General features: G+C 45.1%; 1 protein-coding gene across 1 annotated transcript in view; it reads right to left on the bottom strand.

The window, feature by feature from the left end:
* Window positions 1–12,992, bottom strand: part of LOC138567897 (SCO-spondin-like) — a 1,036,222-nt gene that overhangs the window by 105,589 nt on the left and 917,641 nt on the right. The window contains exons 100-102 of the mRNA XM_069646396.1: window positions 8,144–8,260; window positions 7,098–7,236; window positions 4,873–5,075 (exon numbers count right to left, since the gene is read on the bottom strand). Of these exons, the coding sequence (XP_069502497.1) occupies window positions 4,873–5,075; window positions 7,098–7,236; window positions 8,144–8,260 (459 nt within the window). The remainder of the gene's footprint in view (window positions 1–4,872; window positions 5,076–7,097; window positions 7,237–8,143; window positions 8,261–12,992) is intronic.

The following is a 12,992-nucleotide window of genomic DNA, read 5'->3' as shown; positions in this document are numbered from 1 at the left end:
CTTTCCTTAGGGTCATCCACTCTGGCCTTAGGGTAATGCAGTATTTAGAAAAGAATAATGATATCAAATTATATGGTGCTTTTTGATGGATATGGTCGCTCCTAAGTGCTGGAAATAATAGGTATTACCACCACGCAAATTAATGGTACCCACATTTTGGATCTGAGAAGGATGAAGTACTGAGTCGGCACTGTCTGGATTCGGACTTCACAAATGCAGGCTGGCCCCATGTCTGAGCCGAGCACTTAACACACTGAGTTATCGTCCTAAAGCAAGATGCTCTTTGCCATGGAGGTTCTGCAGCCGGTGCTTGACCAATGATAATTGTCCCTTATGGCACCCAGCAGTTTGGTTTTATTTTATTTGCCTTTACTTCTAGGTATTTTTAGAGCGCCAACTTGCAGAAAACCCTCTTCAAAGCGCTATCACAACAGGATGCAGAGAAGTTAAAAAGACTGAGTCGCTTTGGAACACAAGATCTTGAGATCTGGGTGAGGTTACAGGAATGAGATGAGACAAGGGAGATAATGATACACCTGGCAGGAAAACAGTATGCCAAAATGACGCAGGCAATCGACCAACAGTAATTGTAGATGATTGGGGTATGGTTACAGGCCTGAGTGGTCTCCTACAATACTGACGCGTCAAGTGGAAAGACTGCAAAAAATATTTGGGATACGAGAGAAAAGAAGACAAGGTACGTGTCAGATAACCAGTGACACGACCATGGTGGTGGTGACTGAGTCAAGATCCAGATTTTAAGTGATTTCTCGTATATTTTGAAGCTGGGTTCTGATTTTAGATCGGGGAGATGTAGGTTGTTCCGATGAAACGCACCTAGAGCTGCCGGGATGCGCCCCCATATCTGACTCTTTCGAAGCGAGACGCGGAGAGGTTTCAATTTCAGCTTGATCGGAGAGATCTTTTAGGTTCATATTTTTAAGTGCGAGTCATTTTGGGCTTAGTCCTACTTGTAGGCATAAACTAAGGCAAAAGTGTCTTATGTCTGACCTTTTTCTCCAAAGGCAGCCAATTGTGAGATCCCAGGGTGGGGGGATTTGGTCTGAAGTTTGGAGGCCGAGGACCAGCTTAGTAGCCTCATTCTGGATTAGCTCTAGTTCTTGCAGGTGGTATTTAATTAGATCAAGATGTAAGGCATTACAGTAATCTAGAGAGGTACAATCATGGCACTAGTACACCTAATTTTTTGAGGCATGTCAAGGTAGGGGAGGATCTTCCACAGGAGGTGGAGTTGGAAATATGGATTTTTTTGACACACGGTTAAACTGGCTTTGGAAATACAGTTTGTTATCAAAATGACACCCAGATTGTATTTAACATATTCATATGGGGAATGGAGAAGGGACTTTGTCAATAAACAGAGGCCATGAGAAAGGGAGTTTGGTCAGGTTCGAAGGCCGAAAAATAGGTTTTTAGATTTGGAGGCACCGAGCAAGAGATCATTGTCTATAGTCCGACTCCGGTCCTGTATTATGTTATCAGTTCGGTAACCTGAATATTTCGGCTCTGCTGCAAGTCAAGGTTGGGTGGGCATTGAGAGTATGGAACAGTCAGGTCAGCCAAAGGTTGAATGTAAACATTAATTTACCAAGGGAAGATAATGGAACCCTGGGGAACCCCACAATGTATAGAAAACATTTCAGATTTGAAATGACCATTAGCGATCCACTTGATCTATGCAGGAGAGGGTGGATAACCCATATATGGGCTGTGAAAGTATTAATACCACAAAGCAATGTAGTGTCAAGTCTGTCCAATGGAATGTGACAAGTTCACAAGCGTTACCATTTTTGAGAGTTGCAAACTTTATCAGAAACATCCTAGAGAAAGAGATCTCGAGTTGTGTGATGGTGACAACCAATTGTAAGTCAAATGGGCTCCAGAGGTTAATATTATTCCTCAGGACTTTCTGCTGCACTCCTTGTGATTAGTCAGACGTTTTTTTATTTCTCTTTTCTCTTTTTCATTCCCACTTTTTACCACCTTACATTCCTTTTCCATGTGTGTGTCTGTGCTCCCCGCTCTGGTGCGATGCGCCATTAGATTTCGAGGTGGTTTTCGCCTTTTGCACGCGCCCAATGAACAGGTATCTTTCAATGTAATCTTGTCATTAGAAAGCCCTTTGGAGCATGACATAGTAGTAAACATCTTTGTGCCCAGAGCTGTGTGCGATGTCTGCATTTACATTCTATAAAGGCAAAGGGGGGGGGGGGGCGATACAGTGCAAGGCCCTGCTGAGTCAGGCAGGTAAAAATCCAGATTCATCAGGATTCACACGGCTGTCACCAATGTGGGCCCCCACCAACTTGTGGTATAACAAGGTGGTCTTCACTGTGGGATGCTATTCACGTGGTGGATTGCTTTGATACGCGATGGTGGTGTTCAGAGGCGTTGCGAGGGGGTTCTGAGGGGGCTATAGCCCCGGGTCTTTTGGTTGTAGCCCCGGATAGAAGCTCAGGGGCTGCAACTAAAAGTCTGGCTAGCCCCGAGTCCCGACAGTCCCGACTTTAGTGTAGCCCCGGATCTTTCCCAAACCTAGCAACACCCCTGGTGGTGTTCTTTCTACAGGCACCTGGATAAACTCATAAGACCTTTTGAGGCATGGACTTGATTTTTGCGTACTTTGTTTCCCAGAAGCACCAGGAACTAATGCTGATTGCGTTATTCGTTTCACAGGGCACGCATGAAGGTAATTCTTTGTGTTTGTGTGATATGATATGATAGGTTATTTATAACGAGGTTAATAAGCGAGGACCCGGGGATCGAACCTGTGTTGCTCCATGTCATCTTGTTTCCAAGGTGAGCACGTTGCCGCTCCCGAGACAAATGGATTGAGCGGGCACAGGTGTGGTTTAGTAGGGGCTTTGAGATAATGGCAATGTTCTACTAAAGGGGTCTTTCTTCTTTGACGCTTCATTTTAGCGTGACTTTGAACATCACATACTTTGCAAACCTGCAATTTCCATCGTGCTGATTTGACAGGTACAAACGTCAGTGAGCACTGCATGGGTGATAGGTGGTGAGATGCCGATTTTGGGGTGTTTCTTTGAATGACTGGTTTTTATTTATTTATTTCTCTTTACTGGTGTTGTGACTAAAGTCTGAATGGTCTGTAGCACCCACCACTTTCTGGGAACCCGGGTATAAGCTTTACTTCAATTGGAATTTGATGAAAGCTTTGAGGGATTAGTTAACTTTTCTATACCTATTCGAGAACTGTCCCAACTCTATGTCTGAGGGAATAATACTGTATTTTATATGATTACTTTGCAGGAAGAATGAGGGTTTCTCTCTGGGGATGGGACTTCTGAGTCCAGAAACGCGTTGAAGTATCACAGCAGAACCATCTTTATCGTGGAATGTTCCTTTTAGTGGCTTTATCTACTAGTGTTATATTGTGGCTGCTTACATTCTGTGCACTTAGAAGCGTAAATCCGCAGATGTTTTGATTGCAATAATTGCAAAACAATTTAATTTCTATTTTCTAAAAGATTATTTTTGTTAAAACGCCTAATAGTGTTGAGCTACATATACTAAATGGTATCCTTTTGTGTCGGTTAATAGTGAAAAAATCGAAAACAAAAAGGTCGAAAGTCAAAAAGTCGAAATAAAATGTCGAAAATAAAAAAGATTTTTTTTTAATACGTTTTTGATTCGAAATGGGGGGGTTCCCCCAACCCCCCTTTTTTAATTTTTGTTTTTGTTTTACCCATTTCTTTTTATTCCCGGACCCTAAAATAAATATATAATTTAAAAAAGGGAATTTTACTTTTTTTTTCTGACCTTTTTTTTCGACATTTTTGTCTTTCGACCTTTTTTTCCGACATTTTGACTGCACAACTTTTGTGTCTATGCACGTGTTTGCACGTCATTGACATAGGTTTGTACCTCTGGTTCACCCATGGGAGTGTCCAGGCTAGGTCCTGGGCAGTGTAAACTTAGACAGTTCTCACATAACATTTGCTGGGCCACAGGAACTTGTTACACATATTTGGCAGGGGAGTTCGAGACTAACACCCAGAGCGGATGGAGTTTAATAATGGGTGCACACTCAGGGGACTTTGGGCTATAGTATAGTGAATGGTCGGACCTTTCCGTGTTGGGCTGGGTAATATGAAAGTGGCCAACCTGGTCATATAAGAACTGTCAAGCTTATGGTAGAACATAGGATACACTGGGACTCCACAGAGTGATGAGAGATATTGTGACCCACTCAGGACATAGGAGATCGCCCAGCATAGGAACAATATCTCAATTACCCTAGCAAATCAGGAACAGTATGATACCAATTTTGGACACACACTACAACTTCTCTGGGGTTTTCAGGGTTATGATGACTATCTTAGTGACCTGACTGATATCATGGCTCATGCGGGGGCGTAACCGATGAATTGCTTCACTCAAGCATATAGGAGATATTAACACTCATTTGGCAGCCAGGGATAGTGTGTCTCTCGTAGAGGAGCAGCAAAGATGGTTGTAAATAATTGGGTCACAAGATGGTTATCGTAACTCTCCCGCACCCTCGGCACTTGAGGGTCACCGTTACGCAAATAGGCATGATGAGGGATATGCGACATACTATGGATATCAGAAACAAAGTGATGCTCTTGGGTACTTAAGTAATATGATTAAAGCCTAGGGGACATGTGTATGGTTTTAGGACATGTGGTCGGTCATCACTCTGCTGGGCCCATCTCGTGATATTGTGCCTCACCTCAGCACATTATATATATATTCACACGCAGATAGACATGTCATATCAAGACTTATTTGGACACACAAGACATATCAAGCCACATGAGAAATATTATTTACTCCCCATTGTGCAGGAGGGATGTCATGACTCACCGGGGCACGGCTGCTCATTGCACTCTTGAGTTTCCGTGGCCTCGCTCCCGCAGGGTGCTCCGTTCACCTTCTTTTCCTCACATGTCCGCATCCGCTGTTTGTAGCCTCCCGCGCAGCTCGCAGAGCACGCACTCCACTCCGACCAGGGTCCATATGACGGGCACTCGAGATCCGAGCAAGCGAAGGTGCCGTTGACACATGTACTAGTGGAAAAGAGGATAGAGCACCCTTGGAGTGAGCAAATCTCTGCCATCCCGCTCACTCTCTTCATGTCTTCTTTAATGGGTAGAGACGCGGGACAGAGGATACAGGAGTGGGCACGTGATCGGACCATACGCGCTCAATCCCCACCCTTGATGATATGGGCTGGATACACAATCACTTGTTAATGGGGTGGAGATGAAACTGGGCACAGTGGCATTATTTACCCTGCCACAAAAGGGCCCAAGTAAGTGAACAGCAATACATGGGTGGAAGGGTAACTGTCTTTACTTCAAAGCAGCACGGAGGAGGCCCCAAGCATTCACAATGAGCAACTGGTTAAGTTCACATAAGTTACACAGGTACTCAGGGTAATTGTAATTGGTTATTTATTAATACCCAGAGGTTTCGAACGCGGACCCAGGTATCGAACCTGTGTTGTTCCACGTCGTCTTGCTTCCAAAACGGGCTTGTTGCCCCTGAGCTATCCTCTCAAGTGTAAGGTTGCAGGGAGAATAGAGTGACTTCACTCACTGCCCCATTTGCAACCAAAATATTGTACAGTCTTGGTGGCCCAACCAGTAATACTCCTCCGCATTCCTATAATGACTTGGGAGAGGAAGTAGAGGAGGTGATTTCAAAGGTTCTTGAATCCCTTCACACGTTTACACTGACACTAAACATTTTAGATAGAACACAAACCTCACCTGTTCTGAATGCTGTGTGCAATCACTCCTTCATCGTGAAGTGCTTTGAGGTGACACCACGTGCAGGGCTGCACAATGCACGATACACCATACAATTGCTAAATTAACAATGAAATCAGGATCTTCTGATGTGATCGCTAACCAAGATCGCATGGCAATGGCACTCCTTTGGTAAACCCAAACACTAGACCACACGGCCCATGCCCTTTCAGACTGAGAGGCATGAAAGCTGCATGGGGGCATGCCGAACTAGTGGAGAATGTGCCCAACTCGTTGAATATTCCAAAGTTTATTTCTTTCCAGTCGTGCCCTGATGTGTCCAGTGGAGAGCGGACACCACGCATCTGTCGGCATTTCCAGAGGATGATGCAGCAGGAAGGTTGGCGGCTGGTCCCAGACCTAAACTCATACACATGATCCCATACACCAAATGCATTCTCTGGACACACAGTCACTGCTTCTAGCATGGGACCTCGCCTCTAACCGGTACAGTGTGCTACTACACTGCCCTCACGGTTACAATTCTGTGGTTGTTTTAGCTCTGCTTAATATGTGACTGTCTTTACCACAGTCATACCATCCTTCTACGAGCCGTTCGGCGCAGCCATACGCGGACAGCCTGTGACCATAGAGCAACTAACCTGAGGTATTCGCAAGTGTCCACCATTTCCTTACAGCAACGGGAAACCTGAGAATATGTGGGGGCTGGAAGGAAAGGGTGGGATCCTGCTGTAGTAGGGCAGGACAAGTAAAGTTGAGTAGTTGAGCGGGAAATCTGGGAACAAAGGACAACGTAGAAAGGGAAAGAGGGGTCTCTGATTTTATGGAAGGAAAGGAAAAGCTGCAGGAGGGATGAAAAATTTAGGGAGGGCAGGTGATAGGGCAGGGACAGTGGGGAGCTGGTAGATGAGAAAGAAAGGCGATGTGGAAAAAGAAATAAATTAAAAGCATGAAGATAGCATGAATGTATGGAAAGAAATGTGGTGGAAAGAATGAGGAGAGAATGTTGTGGAAGGCACAGGGTAGTGGCTGGAATGCCAAGAAAGAACGAGGGAATGTGAAGGTGTGAGAATAACGAAATGAAAGCAAAGGTGGAGGGATGGCATATGAAGAAGGAGGAGCGGGCTGGCATTGAAGAGAGGTCGGATGAGGAGTTGGAAGAAGAGAGTGAAGCAAAGAAGCCAGCAGTGAAAGTAAAACACCAAGGCGAGATTATCCAGTGTTACTACTATAGTCATGCGGCCCGATCCCTCCCGAGGGACTGTGTTCACTGCAAAGGGGAGAGAAATGCCTGGACAGCCCCGTGCCGCTCCTTACCATGGGTTGCAGTTGATCTTGGTGGTCTCCCCAGGAAGATACTCCAGTGTGGAATTGGCAGTCGGGAGACCACACCTGCAATCTGAGACTGGAACACACCTGTTGTCCTGCAGAAGCCACCCTTCAGGGCAGCGGCAACCTACGGGAAACGTCAAATGTCATTGCTTTGACCAGAAACAAATACACACGACAACAGACAGTACAAACAAATCAGTCTTTTCAACTAAATAGGTTTCTGAAGCATCTGAAAGGGTTCCTGGAAAATCCTCAGGGACACTAGCCAAGAAACTGACCAGAACATAGGTCGTTGCAGAGAGGGGGAGACTGCAACCTTTGCTGGGAATGCACAGTCCCTGTTACCATGATGATTGCAAATGAAATCAATAAGGTGACTTATTGAGCCCTCCCGGGGTGGATATGGAGTTCTACATATACCAATCAAGCCTTGATCAAAGCACATGTGTACTTATACAGTACCATTATGGGGGCATTTGCATGACAGGAAGCCTGCAAAGGCAACATCTCACATAACAGGAAGTCCTCTGGTGAACCCCTCCTTCCTATTTGTAAGTGTGTCTACCTACACTACCACATAATGTGTATCTCCTGACAAAGTACACACCCTTGCCAGAAAATGAACATGTAACAACAAAGCCAGGTCTGTGCCCTTTGTGGATACTCATTTCTGGAAGGTCTCAAAGCAAGGTCTGGGGGAAATGAGGGTCTCCATCATAGACAGATGCAAAACTATGCATTAAGCATTGCAGCAATTATTTTGCTAAGTGGCACAACACAATGGCAATTAAAAGGCTTACATTCTGATGGCCAGAAACAAATATGGAACATATTTTGGGTTAAAGATGAAAACTTGAACTTATCCATCCTTGTGCTGTCAGACCATGGATTTCAATTGCGGTAGATGCAGAGGTCTAGGGGCAGTTAAGGCACTGGAGATGAGCAGGGTATTGGGGGTTGGGTAAATGTTCCACTGAGGATTCCCTTATCCTTTTCGTCATGGTATGGTGGCGGGCACACCGCTGCATTACCTGTGCGGCACTCGCCCTGCAGGCACTCCACATGCTCCCATAGGTCAGTGCAGGCACGGGGGCACTGGTTGGCACAGGACGTCTTGAAGGCCTTTCCCCGATCCTCACAGTCTTCTCCTGGAGGGAAAAGACACAGTACACCATTAGGTCTGGCTCCTCAATGCACCATAGATGTTGTCCCTTTTCTGTTCTTTTGGCCCACCCTCCCCATGATACAGTCAGTTCAGATCTACTGGTCCCGTTCCTCAGTATTTGGGAACCAAAAAGCACACCACAAGCACACACATTCTGAATAGTCGGGTGCCCCTGAAAGTTCCAGCATATCTGAGTTTGAGCCAATCAAATGTGTGATGTAACATGTCACCGACTCTGCACAGCCGTATGCCCCTTTCAAGGCATTGGCCAGACTGGAAATCTCAACCAGACTAGGCAACCTTTAGTCAAGTATGAACAATTCTCAAAGTTAATAAAGAATTTCATTTTTGGGAATGCTGTAGTCAATTTTTAGGGACCCTAAACTTTTTGCTTTTTCTTCTTTATTTTCTGGATCTCTGACTTATTTGTGTGGCCATAGGGGCATCTACTAAAGCCCCCCTGCCACTGCAACAGTTTTAGACTCTCTTTGAATATATAGTCATATAGTAGCTCATAAGGTCCCTGGGTCCGGGGGGCTTTCTAATACCACCATTATGCCCCTCAGCTGATTAGAACACCCTATAATGGTTTTAGGCAGTAGCATGTTCTAGGTACACCATCCAACATTAAAAAACTAGGTCCTAACTACGTCTCCCTCATAATCGACAACAACAACATTAATGTGGGCAAGGTAGTTAAAACTCTTGGCTTCTACATAGACTCCACGCTCACCTTTGGTAAACAAGTAAATGCTATGGCCTCAGCCACATCCTACACTTGCAAGCTAATAAGAGCAGCCAAGCCCTTCCTTTCACCCGACAACTGCATCACTTTAGCGAGAGCACTAATCTTATCCAAATTGGATTATTGTAATGCTTTATATATAGCCAGCAACAAATACATTACATCCAAAATTCAGACTCCTCAAAACAATGCCCTGAGAGCTGCCCTAAATCTCCCAAAAAATGCCCATATATCTGATCTTAGGAGATCCGTCAATTGGCTCTCCCCAAAAGATAAAATCTTCCTTAAAACTGCATCTCTGATACATAAATGCCTTAACCACGCAGCCCCACAATACCTCACAGACAGATTCATCAGACAAACAGCCTCTCGCCCCCTAAGAAAAGCTAACTCTAACCTCTTACTAGTACCTAGATTTAAGCTCACTAAATCCGGCGGGAGTAGTTTCCCTGTTAAAGCAGCACAATATTGGAACTCCCTTCCCCCTGCTTTAAGGGAAGACCTACCCTAACTACAATTTAGATCTAGTCTCATTCACTGGCTAAAGGAACCTGACGTCTGACCCTACCTGACCTGTATCCTTCCTAGGATCTATTGTATATACGAGACTTCACTGCTTTTCCTATATTTATGTGCTTCACGCTTATTACTGTTACTTATTGTATATACCTACTGACTGTTGTTTCATGCATACAGCATTGTAACCTGTATTTTTCATGTCCACTATGTAACTTAAGCTTAACAACCCTCTTTATGCTTTCGCGCCCGAATACCCCTGGGTCTGGTGCGCAATATAAATAATAAAACAAACAAACAAACATATTGGGAGCTGTAGTTTAATTGGAGCTTCACCAGGTATCCGTGTTGATTTGCCCCATTAGTAGACAAAGGTATCTTATTTGTAGACATTGGAGTATTCATAGATTTTCTTCTCCGCTATTTTGTTTTGGGACATCTCATTGTCTTGGCCAACCCTGAGGCAGGCATAAAATGGTCGTTGTGCACACATGGGATCTTTGTGAGCCCAGCCATGCACTCTCAATTGTGGTCTGGACTAGTGTATACCAGGCTTTGGGCCTGAGCTTGCCATTTCAGATCCTGTGGCGGTGGTGTAGGGTGAGTGGCAGTTCTGCACCCAACCAGATTGGCTGGCTGCTTAACCCTTTGTTTAGGCAAGCCCCTTTATATGTAGATGTTTAGGGGAAACGCTGAACCATCACTCAAATCTGTTCAGATTTTCATAGAAGGCAGGTTGCTTAATAACCTGAGGGAGGGTCCTTGACGTTTTCGAGCTTTTTCTGCATTTTTTACGGAACACATCTGGCCAAAGTAGCTGTTCCCTGTGTCATGGCCAGGACTCTCATGTCAGCTGCTGGATGTCCTTTCTGGTCCTTCCCCATCCTCCTTGTGTCTCCCTTGACCTCTGGGCCAGTCCTTCCATCGTGCGACCATACCCAGGCCATTTCACCACTGACCACGCTTTGTATCGCCTTGAGCATCCCATCTTGGTGTTGGAAGCTGCCGTCAACCCGGTAGGGTATTGAGATCTCAATACCCCACCTCATCTGCTCGTCTGGGCCATCCTATGTCACCCCCACTGTAGTCTTTTTTTGTGGGACCATCTTGTGTTGGTGGGCTGTTTTCCTATTTTCGCCGAGCTGACAGTACCTGTTTTGCCGGGATCTCCTGCCATTCTGGATTCCTCCTCGCCATTGCTTCTGATACTGACTTGAGGGTCCCACTTTTAATAAGTGTGGATGTTTGTCTTTTTTGTCGTATTGTTGTAAACAGCACCTACAAAAGAAGCATTGTACTCACCTAGCTATTGGGGCTTAGTAAACTGTCTTTTCAGGAACCATGACTATTAATACTTACCTCAGGGCCCTCAGTTAGTGGGTTATTATCAACACTTAATCTCAGGGTTTCCCATGGCCTGTGAATGGGGCTTTCTGTAGGAGATCCTGAACTGCATTTTCTCATTGACGTGATTCCTGCTGCCCTCCATCTGCTTTCTTTGGGCTCCTGGTTCCTATTGAAGACAGGCTGCCTGACCTCCTCCTTGAAGGAAAGAACTATGAGAGTCTTCTCTACCTCAAAAGCAGCTGATCCTATTCCCATTTCATGTGGTGTCCCCCAGGGTTCTTGCATCTCCCCCACTCTGTATAACATATTCACCATGCCCCTCTTCGACGATCTGGATTGTCTTGGTGTCACCTACACTAACTATGCAGATGACACTCAGATTCTCTTCCCACTTACAGGGGATTACAATTGGGACCTGGCCTTAGTGAACAGGATATACCTCATCATCCAGACATGCATGGCTCTCCATGGCCTATGCCTGAATGATGAAATAACTGAGCTCATCATCCTGGGGACCCCACCCAATATTAACAAACTGGGCCATAAATATACCTCCTTTAACATAGACGGCAACACTATTCAGGTGATGAAGGAGGTAAAAACACCAGGTTTTTACCTTGACTCTGGTCTCACCCTGACAAAACAAGTAAATGCTATGGCATCTGCCACGGCTTAACTGTGTAAACTGATTAGATCAGCTAAACCCTTCCTCTCTACAAGTAGATGTACCATATGGGCAAGAGCACATGTGCTATCTAAGTTTGACTATTGTAACGCCCTTTTACATTGGCGCCAACAAATATATCACCACGAAAATACAATTACTCAAAAACAATGCCTTAAGAGCGGCGCTAAGAATGTCCAAAAGAGATCACATCTCATCAGTAATGAGAAATAATAACTGGCTATCTACTCTTGATAAAATCAACCTTAAAGCTGCCTCCCTAACCTTCAAAGCCCTCAACAATGCGGCACTCCCATCGCTTACTAAGAGGCTTAATAAAAGAACCTCTACCCGACCCACAAAATCAACACACAAACTGCTGGACAGTTCCACCTTTCAGACGAGTCACCATTGGGGGAAATAGATTCCCTGTCAAAGCTGCCCAACTATGGACCTCCCTGCCTCCACACCTGAGGGAAAACCAAACATACCGGCACTTTAGGAGGTGACATTATCAATTGGCTTAAATCCAATGATATCCAAATCTAGACTAGGGAGAGGAGTGCCTCTAACCCCTCCCAGTAGCCCCTACTGTACATGACTGCCATCCTAACTACTGTATACTCCCGCTATCTCAGCTATGCCCTGTACTATTACCCATACTCTGTATACCTTAAGTGGTACTATGTTATTCTGTTAATTCCTCTGTGCTACACTATGTAACTCTGTAAACCCTCTACATCAATTCGTAACATGTAAACTTGTAAATTTGCAAATCCCTTTGCACTTTACTATGGAAACTTGTTAGCTACCTCTTAACATGTAAGATGTACATTTTGTAAATTCTACTGTACTATACCATGTAACCTTGTAAGCTTAAAATATCCTTTGTCTCCGCGCCCTGATACCTCTGGGTCTGGAGCACGCTACAAACAAAATAAACAAACAAACAAACATTCCTTCCTAACACCTATGGACACTCAGGCTGCAAGTTCAGGCATCATGGCACATACTGCAAGAATACATGGCAAGAATGCAGGATTAGTACGACCAGGACGAACAGCTGGATTTCGAGTATGACGAGGAAGAACTCCCTGATTGGGAAGTATCTGAGAGTCTTTACACTGATATGGACCTGTCACTGAGCTGTAAAGGGTTCTTAGGAGACGCGCTCAGACTAGCAATGGCAGAAGGCATTAGGCAAGTCCAATACAGGTTGGAAGCCATGGAGAGCCTGGGGGCTTAAAAGAGGCAGAACAAGGAGGAAGGTTTGCCTGGGCGAAGGCCACACTGATAAAAGGGGGGAAGCCCACATTCACAAAGCTGAGGGAGGCTTTCATGAAGAGTGGCAGTGTGTCCAGCCTCACAATTCCATCCCCAGGAGAAAATAAGCGAGGCATCACGGTTTCTTAGATTCTCTGATTGGACACCCTCCCCCAAGGG

This window comes from Ambystoma mexicanum, chromosome 2p (genome assembly GCF_040938575.1).
Source record: "Ambystoma mexicanum isolate Mex_15411 chromosome 2p, UKY_AmexF1_1, whole genome shotgun sequence".
Lineage (NCBI taxonomy): Eukaryota > Metazoa > Chordata > Amphibia > Caudata > Ambystomatidae > Ambystoma > Ambystoma mexicanum.
This window is presented reverse-complemented; position numbering and strand designations above follow the sequence as displayed.